Source organism: Gymnoscopelus braueri, assembly GCF_963280865.1.
Source record: "Gymnoscopelus braueri genome assembly, chromosome: 9".
Taxonomy (NCBI): domain Eukaryota; kingdom Metazoa; phylum Chordata; class Actinopteri; order Myctophiformes; family Myctophidae; genus Gymnoscopelus; species Gymnoscopelus braueri.
Window position 1 is genome coordinate 37813327 of NC_137610.1, and position 24445 is coordinate 37837771.

A 24445-nucleotide genomic window follows, 5' to 3' on the forward strand; every position below is an offset into this window, starting at 1 on the left:
TGTGTGTGTGTGTGTGTGTGTGTGTGTGTGTGTGTGTGTGTGTGTGTGTGTGTGTGTGTGTGTGTGTGTGCGTGTGTCTGTGCGTGTGTGTGCGCGCGGTAGGTGTGTCTGTGAACATGTATGAAGGTGTGTCTGTGTGGGCATAAATGAATGAGAATGTGTGTAAATTGTGTGTGGATCTGTGGATCTGTGAATGCGTGCGTGGACTCTGAACTTTGTCTCTGTGGCCGATATCAACCAGTTCATCACACTGATGAGTCTGTCTATTAGTGTGACTAATGATAAGATAGATCAGATTAATAGTTACATCACAGGAACTATCTTAACTGAAGATCTCTGTCGTGTCCTGCAGTTAACCTTACATCATAATCTGGCCAAGGGTTGGGTACTTACTGACAACATGTAACTGGGTTACAAGAATTAGGGTTCAAGCCCACAGGGAATTAACCCTGTTTATCCTGTTGTTTTAACCCCTTAAACCCTGTATTCTCAGTAAAACGGACCTGAGTTACAACTGTACTTGGACTGCCTTTTTCTGTCTCCACCAAATCTCTTCGCCAAAAATTACTTATCTACAAGCTCACACGTGTCGCAACACCAGGAAATCACACAAAATAATAATGGCGACAGGCGAGCAGTGATGGATAGACAGTGTATACCGAGAGGTGATGTAGTGCTCGGTGAGCTTGGAGATCAGATATTTTCTATAAGCTGTACAATAACGTATGGTTAGAACATGACCCTAGCACTGGCAGGGTTAGTGGTAGTCACTATAGAGCACAGCACAAATAAACTGTGTTAGGGTTAGGCCTTCCATTCCCACGGGTACCATCTATGTTAACAATGGCTGCATTCATTGCATGTAAGGCCCCTTGGATAAAAGTGTCCACAAACTGGCATACTGTATGTTTGATAAATCATAGGAATTTTTCCCTCCCCATATACAGTAGTTGTTCTCAGCTAAATCACTTCCTTTCAAACCTCTCTTTCTCTCTATTCTAGTCACTTTCCTATAAGACTTGTTCCAGGCCTCCCACAATAGCACGGAGGAACAAAGCCCCAATCAATTCCCTCCACCTACCAACTTCTCTCTCTGCTTTACTTCCTCCTCTCGCCATCTCCTTTCTCTCTCTCTCTCCCCATCCCCAAATCCCGCCCCATCATCACCCCACCTCCCCGATAACACCTCAGCTGTGTGCACAAAGGCCGTGTTTACCCTTGCATTCCCGCTTCGATAAACAGCGATAACGCCCGATCAATACCAGCCATAAACGTCCCAGCACCACGTGACGCCCTCACACTCGCGGTTATTAATGTAACAGTTAAGAGATCGGATCTGCATCGTCAAATAAATCAACACACTCAGTGCGCGCGCACACACACAGAAACTGACACAATTATCCCATATGCACACACCATCCATCTTTACATCACATCTACCTATCAACCTCTCACACACACACACACACACACACACACACAGCTCAAAAGGGTACACAGTAACACACACACACACAGCTCAAAAAGGTACACCGTAACATACTGTAGGCACACTAAAGCACACATACGTGCGTGTACACACACACACACACACACACACCCCTCCCTGCCTAAACAGTGCCATTATTTTCAGCTATAAATCACATTGAATGGCACATTGATTTTATCCTGCAGGGGCTGAGGCGAGGGAGGGAAGGTGGAGACACAGTTATTGCGTTTAATATTATCAATATTATCTCCCATATCATCTCAGACAGGGAGGCAGGTATCAGGAGGAGTAGACAGACACTTTTCTGCCCCCCCCCCCCCCTCTCCCTCCCCCTCCCTGGTGAGACAGTCTCCATCAATCTGATAAGCAAAACTTCCCCTGTCACACCTGCAGGGCAAAGTCACCCAACAATCTCGACTCCTAACTTCTACAGCCCTCCGTATGGTTTTAGCTTTACTCCCCTCCCTTCATTTCTGCATCGTTCCCCCTATGGACGTTCAACTGTGGTCCACTAACTTGGTAGCTGAGATGTTGTATTGTATTATTATTGTTATTATTTGTATTATTATTATTATATATATATATATTTTTTAAATTATTATTATTTTACTTTAAACAATTGGGGGGGGAACGCATACTCAACTGGTGTGCTTGGTGGCATAAAAATTATTGAAATTGCATGTCCGGGGGTGTTAGCGTATATACACTGGTAGGACAAATCAAACCTGGAATGTGCAATTTAACTCAAAATCGCAATATGAACCACTGCAATTTCCAAACTGCAGAGGCTGCATTTAAATGCATGAAGAGGTGTCCAAAATGAACAAGGAATAATGTTAAATGATTAGCTCAGCCTCACAGTCTAGAAGTCATATACTGTACACTTTACATCAGTACTGACAATTTTATGTAACCTTCCAAGAAGCAATTGGTTTCCATTCATTTCGGTACACACAAAAATGGTGGTCCCTCAGCGGTGCTTCATATAAAGCACCACTGCTCAAACACCACTGTACAAAGAACCATTTGAGCCCCTGAATGGATCTTAAAGGTTCTCTACTGGTTCTTCAGCTTTGTTTAGGCACCTTATGTAGTACCCTTAAAAGGTGCTATGACCTTTAATATAGGCGCTGTATACTGTAGCACCAAAGAGGCTCCCCTATGATTATGAGCCAAAGAACCACTCTTAGATTGATTTAGCACCATTTTTGTGTAGAGTGTATGGTACTGTAATAATGCAGTTGAATGCATGAATTGATTTGAAAGATTTCATCATGGTGAATTAGCTGTGGGAGCAGATCATTTTAAGGTGGGCTTATCAACTCTAAATCTGAGCTACAATATTAGGGAAATCTTATAATCTGATAATATGATATAACAACAACAAATGTGTACGCTTTAGAAAGTAGTAAAGTTGGTAGTCGGTAGTAAAGTGGTAGTAAGTGTTGATGGCTTGTAGCCAATGGGCTAAACATGCGCCACTGACCACATGGTCCTATACATTTTTTGTTGATAGTAATGTACCCGTATCTACATTGATGGTAATGTAGATACTGTAAACAGAATTTAAGCTAAACATTTTGCAAAAATAAATTGCCAATCAATCAACAATATTGGTCTGAAAATTCATAATTACCGTAGATATTTTCCACAAATCCTTCAGCCCTTATAAAAATCAACCCGTACTCACTTTACTTCTTCCTCTTTCAGAGTTAAATTACAGCCTGATTTATACTTCATTGTATGAACTTGAAGCCGAACTTCGACTAAGTTCCTAAGGCATCGCATCACGACACCTTGTGAGCTTGTCTGGAGTGTCATTAAGCATGACACTCCTGATCTGACGACATATACCAACCTATTTCTGTGGGCAGCAATACACACCCAAATGTTTAGCGTACAGTTCTCTAAAACTACCAATTAAACCTGAGAGTGAGTGATTATGGACCATCGCATTCTGCAAGTCAACAAATGTCACCTATCCAATACGTGGAGTGTTTTTTTTGTTTTGTTTTTGGCTAATTAGGAAAAAAGGAACACTTTGTTTTTAACGCCTGTGATGACAAACCATAACTGTAGATCAGTTATGAGAAGAATGAGAAATGTAGAGGAAGCCAAGTGACACACCACTATGCAGAAAGACTTACTTAACAGATGCCGATCCTGCATCAACCTGGTTGAATGGTAAACTTGTGTTCTGTTTTCCATTTTCTCTCCCTCTCTCTCTCCAAGTGTCTATCTGTGCGTCAACCTATTGTATCAGTGTGTGAACTAATATATTTGCTCTCTCTATCGCATAGGGGGAGGTGTGTGGGGTAGAGGTTTATAGAGAGGAGAACAGAGTGCTTGGTCCTGTTACTGGTAGAATGTGTTTTTTTCCTCTCTAAAGTTATCGGGGTGGTTATCACCCATGTTTCTCACACACACACACACACACACACACACACACACACACACACACACACACACACACACACACACACACACACACACACACACACACACACACACACACACACACACACACACACACACACACACACACACACACACACACACACACACACACACACACACACACACACACAGTAACACTCTCTCTCCCAGATGGTGGATAAGAGGCCCTGCCTTTATTAGCCAGCGCTGGCCAGATAAAGACCTCGTATTGATCCCAGGTTGAAAGAGCAGGTTCGTCAAACACGGCTGATTTACAGAGAACTGATAATGGCAGCGCCGGGCAACCGAGGAACCCCGGAAAAGAGAGGACAAGGGTGAGGTGAGAGAGAGCAGGATAGAGACTGAGAGAGAGAGAGGGAGAGAGAGAGAGAAATAAGTAAATCAACAGCATGATTGGCTTTTATTCTGCTGTGAGGTGAGGTGAGGAGAAGCAATGGGGGAAGAGACAAAGAGGGAGAAGAGAGAAGAGAGCGAGATGTAAAAGAAACAGTTGCTACGTCTGTTTATCTTTGAATTGCAATCAACATACAAACACACACAATCACACACTGTCTCACAGAATTCTGCCATCTTTACTCACTCACACACACACACACACACACACACACACACACAAGGGTAATCTCTAATCTAGTCTCGATTAACACCTGACAGAATTTCCATGGGTTTATCTAACCAAGCCAACCAACAGACGCTTATCACTCCAGCCCCAAATTTCACAAGAGCAGGAATTTTTTAGATTAAAAAAGAAGGTAGTGAAATCTTGAATAACTCAAAAGAATATGACTGAACACTCCACTATCACACAGAACGAGGAGAAGCTCAGGATAAGAGGTGCATGAGGGGGCAGATTCAGTGAAGCCAAGATTGAACGGGGTGGGGGGGGGTAGCTTTAGACACAAAGATATGAGGTCTACATGTGGGTAAGCTACATCCACATAATCATAATCATATAGTCTACTATAGGCATACGTTTGAAACATTATGGTGACAGTAATGACATGAAAACTCAAATCTTGGTCTTGTTAAGGTGACAATTTAAGGAGAGAATTCCAGGAACCAGGAAATCAGGAAATAAATCTTACACAATAGGCTAATCAGGATTAGCTTAACTGTCATTAAATAACGCCCGTCATTCGATGCAAATATCCAATAAGTCCCGTACACAATTCATCAGGTTTACAACCCGCCACACACATTCTCAGCACCGCTAATACCCAAATATAATTCCCCAACAGACAATAGCATCCAATTCGAGGTAGTACTGGAAGATTTCAATCAGAATTTTAAATGTCTGACACAATTTAGCATTCATTTTAGCCAGATTGCTATTAGCAATCTTAAGTCATTTATTTATAAATATATAACAATTTAGACTCCGGTGTAATCTGTGTTAATATAGTATTAACTTTGTTTTTCTAACATGGATACCTACTGTCTTTACACCTGCACTTGCTTTTTGTCGACGACTCAATTATGTAGTTTAGATACTAGAAGTGTCATTTACTTGATGACCTAAATTACTGTTGTAGCATATCTTTGCATATCTTTGTTTCCATAGTACTCCAATCCCATAACCACTTGCCCAGTTGCTTGATTGGGTAATGGTCTGGGCAATTACTCCAATCTTGCAATTTTGTGAGTCACTTTGATTAAGAGAATCTGCTAAATGCCAAAACTGCATCTTGTATGGATAGATTGAATTTTGGAATGTAAACTTTCACTTTCACTTGGAACATGAAACTGCCTCATCATGCTACAGAACCCAAAAGCTGGATCCCAGCCTATCAGCTGGCTATGATTTGCACAATTGTTTCTACTGAACAACTCTTCCCTGTACAGTTTTGTTAAACTGCTACTTGGCCTCTTATGCTGACCTTAAGGTGAGTGTTTCACATCATGTGTACTTTCAGAGAACTGACATTTTCCAGGGGAAATGTTGCCGGAGGGTTTAGTTAAAACAAACACACCTGGCAAGACGTTGTACAACAAAGAGTTGTTGTGGCCTTAGGGGCAGAGTTAAACCCAGGGCTTCTCCCCTCTTAGGAGGAAAAGACAAGCCTGAATGGGCACTGAGGCGATACATGAGATGTCGGACAATTTGGCTCGCATTCACTTGTAACTTATGAAGAGAGCGAGAGAGATCGTCAGAGGAGAGAGAGAGAGAGAGAGAGAGAGAGAGAGAGAGAGAGAGAGAGAGAGAGAGACCGAGACGACCGAGACCGAGAGACAGACAGAGAGGCAGTAATGTGGTCTGTGTAGGTTTACAGTATATGTTGCAGCATGTGTGCGTATACATATAACTAACTGCACCAGATCAGTGTGTGTGTATACAATGTGTGTATTCAAAGCACTGGAATCAGCAATCATATTTAGCCTATGTATAAATACAGATGTTTCTATGTCTTTAGCCTGACGAAATGGGAGTTATGAATACAGACGTTTCTTGGCCTTTAGCTTAACAAAATGGGAGTTTATGTGCTTTTATCCTGAAAACGTGGGGTGGTGGACCACTTTGCAGACAAAATGATATCTTCTGATTTCATTTCAGGAGAGAGATTCGGGGTAACAGGATGTCAAATAAGGGTTTCAACTTTCATTCCCAAACCATACTGTAATTTAGGAGTTAATGGTTCTACATTTGAGAAACAAATCCTAATTATGTTATTCTCTCAAATGTCATGTTGCAAGAATGGGTTTGAAGACAGATAATCAATTAATTAAATTCCGTTTATTCCGTGTATTTTGATTTCTTGCCAGCAAGCGTACCCAGGAGGTGTCTCTTAAAATGGGGGTTATCAGAGTTTGGTGCTAAATTCTTGTTGTTTTAGAGGTTTTTCCACCAGAATAAACAGCTTGTTCCACCTCACCTTCGTTGTACAGAGTTGTGAACGACGGCGGGCTGGAGCTGTCGCATTCTGCCGAGTCCTCTGGATCCGAGGCTCCACCCTCCTCTCCTGATAGGCTTAAATCATCAGCTGTGTTTTCTTCACCACCATCTAGATCCCCAATGGAACCTTCAGGAAGAAAGGAGGAACACCAATGAATGTTACCTTATTTACATCAGTGAAATTTAATTTAGGCTGTTTATCGCCGCTTCACATGGAAGGTCTGGGTTGTTAATTGGTAAACACAATTGGCCAATAATTCTTAAAGACAATAATAATATTTAGCCATACATATATGAGTGTATGTGTACAGTATGTGTATGTGGAAGAGTGTGTATGGGTGTGTTACTGAATCATTGCCAATTCAAAGACAAATAAATCCATAATTGCTCTGACAGGAATCAACAATATCACAAAATAATGCTTTAGGGTTCCTGGATAAAAACAGGATTCAAATGTAATAGTTCTCCCCAGAGCCTTGGCTGTAAATGGGCAGTGAAAAAAGAAAGTTAAAAGACGAATATATTGAAAATGTTCAACAAGCTATAGAGGGAGAAAAATACCATAAACACAAGTGATACGTGTTTTTCTATTTGACTCATTAAAAAATGGTCTCAACAATTTGATACGCTGAATGGTATAATCCGGAAGATTAATAGCAAAAGCCAAGGGGGAACTTGAAAGGCAAATTACAATATACCTAAAATCTTCGTTAAAGGAGTGATTATCTCAGGCCTGATACGTATCAATTACAGTTTTATAATCCCTACTGACCACAGTAATTATACAGTACTTTTGATCTATTTTAGCCCGTTTGAAGATTACATAATTTTTAAATCCTAGAGCGAGTTAATGACTTTTTAAAACTGGTTAAAATTACAAGACAAATTCATAATTAGTCTTTAAGTAAAATTGGTAAAAAAAAAAAGAAAAAAATTGTTCAGTGTTTTAGTGCTGACAATATTATAATTAAATCCAACAATAATAAATAAAATCAGCAATTATAATTATAATATCAACTCAAATAATCTGCACAGTTGTAAGGTTAAAGACAATATAAATACATGTACCAAGAAGTATAGTTTTTATTGTTTTTCCTCCCTTATCTCAATACAGTTGTATTTCAGAGTCACGCCTCAATATGAAACCTCCGTAATTACAAAATCCTAAATCTATTATGTTCATTTGCATTGGATGACATGGTTCATTCTAGACGTAGAGCTGACTCCCATGAGGATACCGTGATAGACTTATTAAATCAGGGTAACTATTTATTTTAAGAGGATTAGGGCCAACTAGAGTGAGACAGTGGTTAATATGCCACAGATCGCCACCAGAGAAAACAACCCACATACATAACGAGACAACCCACCGGAAAGTCAAGGAGGGTGGGAAGGACACATCATTTCTAAACAACTAAATCAAAGTGAAATTAAAACTGGGACTAAACAAGGATTTTTTTTACGCCTTGCTCCCTCAATCCAGACAGGTTGTAAATTAATTTCCATTAAGAGTTTGATGAATAGAGAGGGATTGTTTCGGTGCTAAAGCCGTGACTAGGGGCGTATATATTTACAATGCTAGAACAAAGACGTCTATAATCTATACAAAGCACACAACAATACCCGTGAATAAAGAACCTTGTAGAAAAAGGGAGAGGCAATTTTTCTAATTCTGTTAATTTCACTTCCAAAGCAATTAAAAGCAGGCAGAGATAATGCTTGGAAACAATCGCTGGCTGACAAAGTGTTTCTCTCTTTGTAAATGAAACATCTTTAGGCTAATTTCAACTTCCACGCCTGCATGGTTCACTCTAATTTCAGATAAAATTAACACAGCTAGATTTGGACCTTAATAATAAAAAAAAAGTACAGAGGAAAAAAAAGAAAGATCGATCCAGTACACAATATTTTTAGAATTAGGTCTGTGTCGCATGAGCATTGCTAGATCTAATTTTCAGTATCTACGAGGACATTTTCATACAATTAATTTTCCTTTAATCATAATTGTACAAAGGGACTTCTCTGTATAAAATTCCAATTATATTTCGTGTTTAAAATGTAAGTTTGAATTATGATTTCTCTCCTCATTACTGTTCTGGTTTAATGAATCAATCGCTGCATCACTGCTTTCAGACATCAAATGGTGCGGAAACAGTTTCAGCTCCTCCAGCCTCTCCTCTTTTATCCAAGGAGAAATAGTCTCTGGCTCCCTTCTCTCTGTCTCTTTCCAGGATAGTTGACAGAAAGGATAGCAGGGCTATGTGATAACTACAGCACATTCTACTTCATTTACCCTTTTAAAAGTTACAGCCAGATTAATTGTACCAGGCTCCCTCTCTGGATGATATCCGTAAGAAAACTGGACTGAACTAATTCAAAAGATGGAGGAAATAATTGAAGACATAGCCTACATTTATGTATGTCCTTATGAGGCACATCAAATGATCCAACAGCGTGAACCAAACAATGAGGCCTTTTCCTGTATCTACCGTGTGTGTGTGTGTGTGTGTGTGTGTGTGTGTGTGTGTGTGTGTGTGTGTGTGTGTGTGTGTGTGTGTGTGTGTGTGGGTGTGTATGTATCTATATACAGTATATACAGTATACACAGTATAGTCACTGTCGCTGTCTAAAACAGTTCATTTTTTTATTATTTAAAAAACATTTTAAAATAACAACAATAGCCAATCTACAAGCTCACGACACTCTTGTATGCTGAAGTAGGGTATTGATTTACGAAAAAACAAAAAAACTTAAAATATGGAGGTTTTTGCCTGATAGCCCATGAGGCTTCACGTTCAGTCTTTCTAAGTTGTACTAGCTCGGCATCTACCCCAAATTAGAATTAAAATTGAAAAAGTATCTGATCTGACATCAATGACAGTGCCACTAAAAAAGCTATATAACTTGAGAAGACAAAACAGGATGAAGAGGAAAAAGGAAGGAAAACAACAAGAGGAAAACTGCATGAAGATGATGCAGTTAGTGGTGAAACTGAAGCTGTTTGTCTTGGAGAGAGGAGAGGAGAGGAGAGGAGAGGAGAGGAGAGGAGAGGAGAGGAGAGGAGAGGAGCAGAACAAAGTGGCAGAGCTGATGAAGGCACCATAGATACTGTTTTATTAACTCTCCGTCCACATCAAACCTGCACTAAGCAGCATGCTGATTAAACATAGAGACAACACATCAAACCTGCATGCTCAACATGACTGATTAAACACACGCAAGCTGCTCTGCTCTCATGCTAATAACTCGTTACAAAAAAAAAAGGAGAGAGGAGAGACAGAGAAAAGCACACTTCTATCAGACAATCAGACTTGAGAGAGAAGAAAATCCTTAAAAGGGGGATATTTAGACAGAGAAAATAAGAGAGGGACAGAGGGAGAGGAGAGGCTCTTTGGTATATGCTCTTGAGGGAGTAACTAAGCTACCTGACATAGAGTCACGCACTGGAGAGGAGACACTTATTATTCAGAGAACTACCGATGATTGAGTACTTTTTCAACTACATGTCACTTAACATGGGGCACAGTTCAGCAATACATACATACATATATATATATATATATATATATATATATATATATATATATATATATATATATATATATATATTCATTGATTTTTTATAATTCATGCAACTTTACAATTTAGGCATTTAGCAGATGCTCTTATGCAGAGCAGAGCGACTTACAAAATGCAAGATCAAAGTGGCATGAATCCTAGTCAACAAACGTCTGGGGAAATGGTCAAGTAGAGTGCAAAGAATACAATTAAGTGCTCAGAAGTAATTAGGATAAAAGGTAAACATCATACCTAGCATCTGTGTAAATGTTCTTTAAGATCGGTGCACCTAACAAATTCTACAGCTTACTGACTAAATTATCGATTCTTTTGACCGATCTGAAATCCCTGTAGGACTTATTGATTGCCCCACAGATCTTCACACCAAATACACACATGATGGACTGCTGACACCAGAAACACCACATGAACCTGTTTAACCTGTCTAAAAATGTCTAACAGTTTTCTGAAAACTATTTCTATGTCAGTGGTTCTCAAACTTTTTCACGTCAAGGACCCCCAAAATCATATGTTTTTGGTCGCCAAACCCCATCTCTGAATATGTTGTTCCAGGGACCCCCAGAAAAAAAGAATTGAGTTAAAAATGTTCACTTTAAAAAATGTTGATTCAAAGATTTGCAAAAATCATGATTTTTCTAAAATAGCAGATCTACAAGCTCATAGCACGGCACGAGGTGACGCACTATGAGCTTGTATATCTGCTATTTTTGAATAGCCAAAGTGTACAATAATGGTGTAAAATTTAAAACGACACAGCTGCTTTCCCGGTTTTAACGGGTTAAGTGTCCAGGCTAAAAAATTTGCAACATGTCAGCATCTGTCACTTTAACAACGTGTAGACTAGCCGTCTATAAGAGGGGTGCTCTGTGTGTCTGTGTGTCCAGACTATAGCTAATCTTGCAAACCGCTGAACTGATCAGCATTACATTTCCTGTGCACACTCATTAGGCCACAGACGTACCTCAACTAAGTTCCATTAAGCTTGATAGCTCTCATGCATTGAAGGAGGCATGAGCACGGCTTTAGGCTCTCCCTAGGCTGGCAGAGGGAGTGTAGCGCCCAGGATTACATAGGCAATTGGCACTGGGTGAAAAAATGGGTTACAAAAATCGTGGGATAAAACATTTTGAGAAAAAAAAAAAAAAAAAAAAAAGTTCCATTATGTTTTATACTTTTTGAAATATTTAACTTTAATCTCGTAATAGAAGTCAACGGCGATCTGATCAGGCCACGTATGACACCCAAATTTGGAGTCATACGTCATAGATGTGTCATAGACGACATCACAGGCTGGCCACATGTCCGAGATCCACATTGTCCGAGATCCACTTAGGAACCATGCCATTTTCATGTGTACAGATCCACATGATTCGATTTTTATTTCATATAATGACTACAGAAGGGAATCATTTACCCGAGTCCCCTTTTGCTGTCTTTTTATATTACTGGCTGCACCATCATTTTTGGAGTTTAGGTCTTCAAAGCGTGAGTGGTGATGACTTCCAATAACTAGATTTCCTAGTACTAGATTCTGACAATCCATGTACGTAGAGGCACAATGTAAAGTAACATTTGAGAATCATCATCACCCGATTTCTTTTACGTCTGGTGACTCCCGTCCAGGACAGGCTTCAGACGTGCCTCCTCAGGAACCTGTTGCGACCGCATGCCCTTGCTGACATCGTCCCCAGGCAGGGTTCGAACCCACGACATCCGCACCAAAGGCGTGTGCTACACTAGGCGGCCCTAAAGTAACATTTGAGAATGCTCAATATCCTGCAGCACCTTTACATCATTCACCATGCTGACATCAGACTGCAAAGCCAGGCCAACAAAGTGAGCTAATGACTGGACCAATATTTGAAGGGACATCTAGCTGCCGTGACGATCTCTCACTGCGACTGCACTATCAGCTATGCTTAATTTGTATTCTGTCGTACGATAGTGTCGCAGCCTGAAAATAGCACATCTACAAACTACACAACATTGTGAGCTTGTAGATCGGCTATTACACGTGACTCTGGCGTGCAACAAAGTATACGGTAAATAAGGCTTTACACATAAAACATTGCCATTCTAGAACAGAATGCCCAGGGAACGCTTTGGAACACAGAGGAGCATCTTAATTCCATGGCACAACAGGCCACAGCCATGCCTGGAAGTGTGAGAGAAACAGCACAACTCAACACAGACAGAAAGCTAGCAGAAATAAATATGCAGATGGAAGGGGACGGATAAGAATGTTCCAGCCCGCCAAACACCCGGAAGAGAGAACTCCTCGGCAGAAAAATGTCTGTCAGAGAGCCATCAGCGAAATCGTACGAATGAGCGATTAGAATATTTATGATAATGAGCGATTACAATGTGACGATATGCCAATGATATTCATGTGCAGGGGGCATCGGCGCTTTTTGAACGGGCCCACCCCAATCCCTGGCTGGATATGACAGCGGGAGTCAGGACACCCAAACATCAAACAAACGCATCCATGGTGCCGCTGTGAAGGTAACAATACGCCATAACCCATGTTCTCTGCTCCTGAAGAATTCTCAGAAACATCACTTTCTCCACAAGTCTCTCTCTCCTTTCTCCCCTCCTTTCTAAAATCATCCCTCATTTCTCTCTGCCATCTCTCCTTTATATTTTTGCTCACTCTCTCGCTTTCTCCCCTCTCTCTCCATCATTATCTCTCCATTCCACCTCCTCTTCTCAGCACCCCGTGTCTTGCACCCACCCCCCACACTCTTTATTCCCCTCTGTCCCTTCCGATATCCCTCTCTTTCTCTTTCCTTTCCTTACTCTATCACTAGCTTCTTTCCCTCTCTCTCTCTCTCTCTCATTCCCTCTCTTACTCCATCCATCCATCCATTCCCTCCCTCCATCCATCCCTCCCTCCCTCCCTCCCCTCTCTCTTTCTGTGAAAAAGCAGTGTGACTGGGAGCGTCACTCTGCGCGGATAGCTGGGAGCCGTTGGCGGTTATCGGCTCCTGCAGACTCTCTCTGCCGGTCTGATCTGTCTCCTCTTCATTAAGCAAATACGCCGACGTGGAAATGAAAACATAATAGCTATTTGATTTCCAGCGAGATATTTTGCATATTGGTTCGGAGCTGATAGTGGAATTTCATCAAGTCGTTTTTTTCCCTCTCTCTCTCTCTCTCTCTCTCTCTCTCTCTCTCTCTCTCTCACTCTCTCTCTCTCTATACCCCCCCCCCCCCCTCCCCAATCCGTGCTTTAAAAACTGAATTACTGAGCTGGGCTAGCTTCAGCGGGATTTCTTTACATTGCTGGGAAGAGCAAAAGGGGAAAAAAAGAGGAAAAAGGAGAGAGTGGGTGAGAGAGAGAGAGAGAGACAGACAGAGATAGGGGGAGGGAGGGAGGGAGGGAGGGAGAGAAATCTAGTTCCCCAGGAAGAGTACTTAAACGATTAAATATCCCCCATTCCCTTTTTTTTCTCTCTTTTTGATAACAAGGAAGAAAATTTAAAGAATTCACAGTGCTTTAGGTTGACTATACTAATCAGAGATAGGAGTGAGAAAATTAACTCCTTAATGAGCAGAGCGGTCTCCCTGATAAAGGTCTTGGAGAGACGTTGGGTTGGGACACAAGCTGAACCTTGAGAGAGAAAGAAAGACATGCAGAGAGATGTGCAAGGAAGGACACAAAGAGATACAGGCAGCGGGTGGATGTAGGGATAGAGACAGGAGAATGAGAGCGATAAAAACAAGAGAGAAAGAGAGAGACCTGACAGCGTGGTGGGTAACAACAACTCTCCTCCTAGATATTGCTCTTTGGGCCTAAGAAGGGCAGGTGCTGGAGCGATGGCAGATAGTGATACAGGCCCAGCGCCATGGATACCCACTACCCCCGCATCGCCATGGTGATGGATGGTCTGGTGCAGGGGTATCCTTCATGCCCCCCGGAGAGAAAAACTAGCCTTGGAGGAGCGGATCAGCAGCCTCTTCACAGCGGGTCTATCTGATAGTCCAGCACCTCTCAGGAGGACTATTCAACAGCCCGAATGGACCCAAATAAATCTTACGGCTGCTGCTTTCCATGTTGGAAGTTTGAACACCGTGTTTTTCAAGACCTGATAGGGGCCCTGCTGTGTCAGAGGGAGCTACTGTATAGCATGTATAGCCTCAAGTGCATATTGAATGCTTTCGCAGGCATCTACAGTACATGCGCGCACACACACACACACACATTCAAAACTACAGACCTACTGTAGACATACTGTACACGAGCATGAATGCATAACAAGCCAAATCAAAACAATACTTCAGGAATTCCAGGAACAATGATGTCTCAATCTCAACAAATCCACGTGATTGTGATATTGTGATAAAATACTGAATCTAATCAGAAACTAACTAACTAATCTGTTGGTCGGTTGGTCGGTCTGTCCAAAACTGTCAAGTGCAAACCAAGAGCCGGTCAGAGCTTCTCACGGATTACAGTGCATGCTTGTTTTACTGCTACAGACCCACTTTTCCCTCTACGCTTCAGTCCACGTCTTTCTTTTTGATTTGTACAATTTCTTGTGACTTTTATGACTTTGACTACACTTTGTACACAGAGCTTTCTTGAAAAGTAAACAAATAAACTACAGGAATTAATAAAACAAACAACGTTTCATAACCTCCATTTTCAGGCAAGAGTTTCGGTGGACAAATGTATCCAAATGGATATTTTCCAATCCACTGTTAACTATTGTACCGGTTACAATACCAACTATCGTTTTTAGATTTAACTTTGTACCCGGTAGAACAACACATGAACGGGCATCAGTGTAATTTGGCCCATCCGTTTGCATGTAGCCTTGCATTTCCCTCCAAACGCCTTGGTGTGGAGGGGGTCCTATGACATGCTGGATGATGCCTTTCCCCTGAGCATTCTGTTTCACAACCGTTTCTGCTCTGGCACCACTTCAGACACTCGCTGTGTGAGAGATAGACATTTTGCTCAAGGACGCCTCACTCCCCACCATACATTATACATACAGAGTACGGGGAGTTAAATGTTCAAACACGAATACTAATACAAAGGTGTGGCTTTTGCAGTCTTTGCGATTGTAAAATTGAAAATGAAAGCGTGTCCGTGTCCGTGTCCGTGTCCGTGTCTGTGTGTGTGTGTGTGTGTGTGTGTGTGTGTGTGTGTGTGTGTGTGTGTGAGGGGGGGGGGGGGGTTGCAAGTTGGTGGTTTTGGGGTTGTCTAGAAATCCAAGTGTAGAAGGCACTGTCAACTGCTCTCTTACAAGCAGGTTATAAGCGAAAGAGAAGGATAAAAGCAAAGAGGACGGGAGAGAGAGTAGAACCAGCAGTGGGAGGGAGTGCGGTTACCATGCAGCTCCAGCCGGGACCCTGGACTATTGAAGCCAGGCATGCAGACGAGAGAGCCAGCCGATAAGCCTGGCTGATAAAAGATAGAAAATAGCAGCAGATTTGAACTTTCCCACCGTCCTAAGCTCTACAGATGGGGGAGAGAGCGAGAGCAAGAGAGAGAGAGAGAGAGGGGGGGGGGGGGGGCTGAATCAACTACTTATTGAATCTGTTGCTATCTATCTCACCCTCCCCTAAACTCTACAGCCAGCAAGGCCTTCGCCTAGATATATTGACAGCATTTGAAACACATGCATACTCATACACACACATGGTTCTGTATGCATTGCAACCACACATTCATAGGTATTTTCTGAGTATGTCTCTCTCTCTGCCTAACACACACACACACGATATAATCACACATATAGAATTACTGGCACATACCAAATCCACATACTTCTTTTCCATTCAATTATACTTTTCCATTCGATACCATGAATGTGCGGTGAGAAATCAAACATTCACCCCACATTGTGTGAATTGCATTTTTTCTTACGTGTTACAATATTTATGATAACTGAGCACCAATGTGGCTGTAATGTTCCTCTAGCCTTATAACGCAGCTATTTGTGGCAGTAAGTCATCTGAGATACAGTTTGCTGGTTGTAATTAGGTCCAAAAGGTCCACACACCGGGAGCATCACAAATAAATGATCCGACAATGTGCCGTACATATTTCACATCAAACAATTACTTTGGTGATGCCTCATGCACAGGTTGATGCTTTTTGTTTCGCAGTAAAGAAATCGACCTTGTTCCGAATAATAATTACATCACTTTAACACCTCGTCATATTTACGTTCTGTATGGATGTAGGCCTATTCATGCCACAAACTAGTGGCACTACTAAAATATTGTGACATAATTGCAAAAAAATAAACATTACACACCCCCAGTGAGTAAGGACCTTTAGGGTAACCAGGGCTTTGCGATGGGAGACTCCAGGTTCTAGAACAGTCTGTTAGCCAGCTCAGTAGCCTCAGTAGATATAGACAAGTAAGACGCGCGAACGCGGGAAGCGAACGCCAAAATAAAAAAATTATAATGAAAAAAAATTATAAAAAATAAAGTAACCAATAAAGAAATATATAAGAAATACAAAAATAATCTGCGTTAAAAGGAGCATCTTAGAAAAATACAAATTCACAAAAAAAAAACTTTGAATGTTTTTGAACAATTCAACAAAGTGTTTGAAGTGCCTGTTTCACCCACTTTCGGGGGGCGGAGCCAAAATCCGAGGCCGGAGTATTTGTTCGTAGACCCCCCACTTAGGGGGGGTAGAAAAAGTTTCGGAGCGATTCGGGCACTTTTCATTTAACATGGGGTTTCAATGGGGAGTTTTTAGGAGCCTTCTCCGGGGCGTGGCTTCTGGGGGAAGGGGCGGGCTTAAACGCAACCTTGACAGGTGTGTTCAGTTTTCAAAGACCTTTCATTTGATGCATGGTACGTCTATATTGGACATTTACTTGGCTGCACACAGGCAGTGCAGTGAGTGCACACAATACTGCACACAGAGACGCAGAGAGACACACAAGCCGAGCACAGTGTCATAGTAAGCTCCACTTGCGGAGGCGCGCCTCCTTCCGCTGCGTTCGCAATAATGGTTATTATTTAGTTTAATGGGGGGGGGGGGGCAAAACTAAGAATTAGTTAACCACATGGACCCTAGCGTCCCTATTCTGGGGGCGAACATTTTCACAAGAGATTTGGTGTCGAGAGAGAAAATGAGGGGGCCAAGGATAGATTCCTTGGGGACCCTGGTCAATGAAGTATATAGGGTTTAAATGGTTAAAACCCTTAAAGTATCCTTGGTATAACGCTTAAACTAAGGATACCTGCACACATATAATACTGTACCAAGTCCACAGCTTTAAAGGTTGCTGGACAGAAAAGTGTTGAGCTTAATTTATGAGGAGAGCAATCCTCATTAAAAGGCTTTATAAATTAAGACAGTAAGAGACGAGAAGAGAGCAGAGAACTCTAGTCAAGACTTTCTTCAAGCACACTTGAAAGCTACATTGTCACATGATCACAGACAGACAGGTTGTCTTTGCTGTTTTTAAACCCTGTAGCGCAATGTAAAGTGCTATTATTATTATTATTACAGACAGACAGACGTACACACACACACACACACACACACCCACCCCCACACAAGGTCATATGTTAAGTCTACACTGTTCTCAGATGATATGAGACATTGTTGCTGTCCATATCTCCAGTCCTCTCTCTTGATATAAAGACAGTTGGCCTTGAGTAAAGGGAGTTCTCACACACTTTTTGAATATTGTAAGGTCATTCCCAGAGCCAGCATGGTTTTGGCTGTGTGTATTTTGTTTACGAGATTTCATTCACAACAGCAGCCAGTTTAAAATGAGGTCAATAAATCTGCCATCCAGTGCACTCATTATCACATTCTTAGCCCTCTCTTCACCAGGTACCACTCCCTATTCACCAAGACACGTACTTTGTCCAAATCCATGATAAATAAACATATATGTCAAGTCAAGTGTTGTCCATATAGTACATCATTATTATTTTTTCTTATCCAATGGCAAATCAGACCATGCAACGTTTGAAAATGTGGGACAAGCAAGAATGTTGCAGGTTTTGATGGTGTTTTGGCCATGTATTCCAGCATCTGTCATATTCTGCAATACGCTGTCCAATTACTCTGTATTCCATTATGGACAAATGACTAGAGACCTATATCTAGTTGTAACAAGCCTGGGTTTAATCTACTGTCACTGCTGCATCACATTAACAGAACGGGCAGATAGGAAATGGGAGATGAAAACTATAAGACACATCTGATCAAGTCAGATCAGAGCCTTTAATGTATGCCAGAGTGAGCAACATGAGAGAGATTCATAGAGATTGTATGTGTGTGTATATGCATGTGTGTCTATGCATTCATGTGTGCATATGCTATACTGTGTGTGCACTAATTTCTGCATGCAGTTGCGTGTGCGGCTGTGCCTTTCCCTGCGCTTCCATTGGAGCGCGTGCGCTGGCGATAAAAGGAACATGATTGCAATCCCTCCTCCTTGATCTCAACCCTGAATAAAGAAGGGAGGACGAGTGCTTATGATGGTATGCAGAGGATAGAGAGAGGGAGAGAGAGAGAGAAAGAGAGAGACCTCAACTCCCCCCATTCTATTCCTCCCTCGCTCTCCCTGTCTGGCGTCACCGCCTTGACATAAGGCAGGTTTGTGTTCATGTGAACGTTTTGAAGGTCCAAGACAGACAGAAATCTTGTGATCAGAGAAGAAATCTTCCAAGAATTGTAATGGAGAACAGAACATCACCTCATCTACTGTAAATGTGACATCAAAATATCAAGATGAAGCCAAAATGATCAGTGATAGTGAACAAACTACAGAAGATGACCTGGCGTCCTTCCCTGCCCTCAATGTCTTCAGCCTCATGATGATGATATAATGCTTTTGATGATAAGCATTTATTGGTTTTATTTTGATTATAGGATGTGTGAACATACATTGTCTGGGCTCAGTGGTAGTGTGGCCTTTGGTAAATGTCATTTTTGTTTGGTATTAACACATTGGATTCTTGTGTTTTATTGTTCTGTTTTTCTTTTTACTTGGCTAATTAGGCATGGCTAATTGGGGGAATTTTGTAAGTGACCTTTGTAAAATGGCTTGTGAGTATGTGTAACATGGCTTTGATAATCAATGTCTTACACATATAATTGCTATATAATAATAAGAGTAAACTATTATAGTATGACACAATTGCTAATAACCATATTAAGTGTTGTCACTTTACTTAAAAAAAATATTGCATATTATTGATGTTTATATAAGGCATTATTCCAGTTCAGAAGCATCAGTTATCTGTTATGATACTGTAGTTACAGCAGTTCTCTGTGTCTTTATAACTGACCAAGTAATAGTAGTTATAATGTGCTGTTCAGCTGAGCAGCACTTATAATACATCATAAATGTTGTTAAAAGTTGTCATACATGATTATAAACATTTATAACGAGTGTTGAGTGCATTAAAATACATAAATGCGCTTATAATGCATTATACAAGCACTTTGTAACATTGTTAAGAAAGGGGCCATATAAATAAAGTTTATTGTTATTATTATGAGTATTATCTTCCTACCCCTAACCCCACCCACTGCCATAAGTGCCAAGGCCTTCGTTACAGCTCTTTATCCGAGTTTCGACCCTGGGACCTCATTTCAACTCTATAGCGAAACTCCAGCCATCCCCATCGAACACGTGCATGCACACATGCACACACGGCCGCAGATGTTTCAGCTAGACCCAGAGACTAAACACAGAGGGAGGGAGAGAAAACAGCTCTGGCCCACAGAGACAGAAACATGACTGAGAGTGCAACAGAGGCTGCCCTGGGGAGCCTGGAGGATTGGTGTGCACACACACACACACACACACACACACACACACACACACACACACACACACACACACACACACACACACACACACACACACACACACACACACACACACACACACACACACACACACACACACACACACACACACACACACACACACACACACACACACACACACATCAAGGGATCTGGTGTAGACTAGACTGATACAGCTCCATGATATGACACGATTAGATGCTTAGAGTGTTCAGACACATGGCTTACAGTGGGAGCCAGTGAAGAAAGCCCCCCATCATTCAACCATAATTATACACTTAAAGGATATTTTGAAAGATTTGCACAAATTTGCAAAAATGTTTTTAAAAAAAGAGAAAATAGCATCTACACTACAAGCTTGCAATGCGCTGTCAGCTTGTAGAACTAATATTTTTCCTATTATGAACATTTTTTTATTAATAAAATAGGGATACAATGTGAGCAGAATGGAATGTTGCAGTCTTGCAGAGCCAAAAACATCATTTCAAATTTCTTCTCTAAACCAACCAGTCACCTGACCATTAATTTTCACTTCTCAAAAGAGTTATAAAGGCATTAATGAGTGATGCAGTAGAACGTGGGATTTCAACAATGGCTCCTCTGTACTGTGAATACTGTATATGTTATGTACAGAAGGCAAGCAGTGGTAACTTATACATAAAAAGACCAAAGATAAATACAATATATGTAGATAAGGAACAATGTTAAAATAACAAGTTAGCAACTATAGACCTATACAAATGTCTATATATTCTTGTTCCACAACACATCACAGAGTCTTACAGATGAAAACTGGAACTCATCATGTGATCTGTGTGACCATGTCTGCCCTTCTAACTGATAATTGCAGTAAGCCTCTACCAAGAAACCATCTCCAAAAGGGCAGAAGAAGATACAGATAAAAAGATAGAACACAGAGAGCACAAGAGAAAAAAGAGACAAAGTGAGATGAAGATGGAGAGAGAGAGCCTGAGCGAGAGAGAGAGAGAGTATAGAGAGAGAGAGAGAGAGAGAGAGAGATGGTGGGATAGTTGCGAGACGGGTGGCGCTGTATGTTGAAAAGAAGAAAAGGGCGGAGATACAACTTGGCTTGGATCCGTTATCTTTGCCTCCTGTCAGAAGGCTTAAAATCAAAATCAAAATAAAGTGAGATCTTGTTGGCAGTGTTGGTGTGATAGCCCTGTAGAGCATGAAGACAGGGATGTGGAGGAGATAGCTGGTTAAATATAACCCACTGCATGGCTGGCAGCAGCAGAGAAAGGGGGCATTTTCAAGAGGCAGGGCATCACTGTAGCCCTCACTGCCCAGATAACACCCACGACACACACACACACACGCACGAACACACACACACACACACACACACACACACGTGTGCGTCTGTGCAGGGATACATAATTGTGTGCACACACTGATATAATACATTAAATACTCACACGCATGAACATCCAAACACACACATGCAACAGAGCCAAGAAAAGATGCCCTCACTCACATCTATTGTATCTCCCTGGCTTGCGAAACCAAGTATCAGCACCCCCCTCAAACGCAAAAAGTCACAACGGGATTTCTGATGGGAAAAATGTGCTTTCCTCAGATGATGGCCAGATAGGGGGGAGTACAGCCAAATGTCAAAGATGATAAATGGAAGGGTGCAGAGACAACATCACACGCATGCACACACACACAGTTTCCCTCTCACATACTGTGTGTATGTGAGAGGGAAAGTGTGTGTGTGTGTGTGTGTGTGTGTGTGTGTGTGTGTGTGTGTGTGTGTGTGTGTGTGTGAGAGTGTGTGTGTGCGCGCGCATGCGTGTGTGTTTTAAAAGAAAAATTCTCACTCTCTCTGACACACGCACATACATGTACAATTTGTGCACATACATATAGATACTTAGAAATGTTTCCTTTGTCCCCACCATATCAACTCCCAAAATAGTGGTAGTTCTCAATAGCTCAGTGTTTTTAACAGTAAAGTAGTTCTGATAAAGTGTGACCTTACAAATGCCTACAAGATTATCATTTTCAACATGTTACTTTCCCCATCCTATTTAACCATATAATATCATCTCTGGCGCATACTGTAACTTATTTAATTGTACACTTGGCTAACTGATATAATCCAAGACACACCAGTTGACTGTACTGAAAAGTCTATATGATCCATAAAAACAACTTGGTTAATTAGGTGAATTCATTTTAACGTTAAGATTAGCACACTTGCTTGCATGACAGGGATTTCAGTTTGTGTAAGTCTGGGTTGGATACAGCCACACTATCCCAGAACTTAAAAATACTATTGAGCACTTGACAGGCTTTGGACACGCAATGGAGACAATGAGGATGGCACACTGTAGTTATCTCTCTCTTTTTCTAGCAACAAGTACTCGATTTCATCATCATCCTCATTGGATGACAATTAGGGTATGCACTCTGTTAGACAGGTTTTGAATGGCTTCCCATGAATGGGACAGATGTATTTTTGCCATTTCGGTTTGATGCTCTGTCAGAAGCAACCTGTATGGGATGTAGAAATAATACATTGATACATTGAAGGCAGGCACACCGAGATGTGATCTCAGTGTGTCTTTGGGAGTTTGGACAGAAATGCAGATGAAAGCAAATTCCACTTATTGTGAAATATTAAAGGAACCCAAAAAAACGAGATTGAGATGAGATTTCAAATTGACATTTCTGTTCAGAACAATTATAGATGATTTTCGTTGCTCCTAGTAAAATTATTGTTCGTTTCCGGTTTTAGTTTCCGTTCGTCTAACCGGTTCGGAGCCCTGGTTAGCCCCAGTGCTAAATTCATGACCCGTCGATGCTGGCCTGGTCTAGCCTGGTGTCATAGGGCTTTGGAGCACTGAGTGCAGCCCAGCCGGGGTGAGGTGTGTCTGTGTGCGAGGATGACTGAGGAGATAATTTTAATATCAGGCCGGTGTGTATTGCTGATAGTGTTTTAAGGCAGGGCCCGGTGGACCGAGCGCTGGTAGTACCTATCTGTAATTAGTAACCATTCCCTATCGCTGATAAGATAAACTACGCCTGACCTTTTCCATTTGGTAGTCATGGCAACCCAACACCCCCCCTCCTCATATTATTTTAGTGATTAAACAGCAAATAGCAGCGAAGATGTGAGAACCTGATAGGGCATGATTAATAATAGTCCTCCACATGGTCCTCTGAGGTGTGTGTGTGTGTGTGTGTGTGTGTGTGTGTGTGTGTGCATTGAGGAGGAGGGGCCTGTCAGTGTCAAACAGTCACTGTAAAAGGCTTGGCTTAGCTTTCTGTGGTGAATAATGGAAATTTAAGATGAGCTGAGAGTGAAATAAAAGCACGGGGATGAGAGCGATAGATGTCTCCCTTTTCTTGAGAGCCACTCTCCGAGGACAGGGAATATTAATGCGGCTCCCATCACACACTCCCATCGTCGCACACACACACACGCACACGCACACGCACACGCACACACACACACACACACACACACACACACACACACACGGTCCTCCACTCAGAGGGGCAGTGCTGGTGGAAGTGCTATCTTGGAATTAATAATGAATGTTGGATTCCAGGGTTACCTCTCCCTTCACTTTAAAACACCACACTGTGGTTTTAAAGTGGCTGGCTTTCAGGACCACACCTGAGTCAGAGCAGCTTGAAATAAGAAACTTAAAAAAAAAAAAAAGTATTCAGTGACCACGGGTGAACTTCCTCTTCCTGAAAGGAACATCAGACCATCATCCAGAAATTGTGACATCGGTTCAGGTAGTCGTTTACACGATGCTAAAACAGACTATATTTAGAATCCTGTGGAAAACGTGCAAACTGTTTTAATATATGAACAGGCCTTTTAAACTATCGACACATTGTGTTCACATACAGTAGGCTGGTAGAGCTTTTGATAATGAGCTCTCGACACACAGAATACATAGGGGAAGTGTTATGTCAGATTTTCACGTCCTCACAAAAACATTATAGGATTCAGGTCAAAATCCTGCAACGTTTCCCTTTAAACAGTATTATCTGCATACCTACAACATGAAGCAACTTCTCTAGTGGGAATACATACTGTACATCCTCTTGTATACCAAGGCCGTCAAATCACAATGAAAAATCTGAAGATAACATCCTGTGGCACCACTGTCACCCTAGGTTTGTTAATTTCAGCTTCTCTTTTTTAGAATTAACTGATTGTGCTCTTCTTGCCAGTATT

At 41.5% G+C, this 24445-nt stretch overlaps 1 protein-coding gene across 2 annotated transcripts in view; it reads right to left on the reverse strand.

The window, feature by feature from the left end:
* The window catches only part of zfpm1 (zinc finger protein, FOG family member 1), a 90962-nt gene that overhangs the window by 42681 nt on the left and 23836 nt on the right, over positions 1–24445 (reverse strand). For both annotated transcript variants that reach the window (XR_013933797.1, XM_080438583.1), the window contains exon 2: positions 6817–6963. Coding sequence is in view for 1 of the 2 variants with exons in the window: in XM_080438583.1 (XP_080294709.1) it covers positions 6817–6963 (147 nt within the window). In the remaining variant the exon portion in view is untranslated. The remainder of the gene's footprint in view (positions 1–6816; positions 6964–24445) is intronic.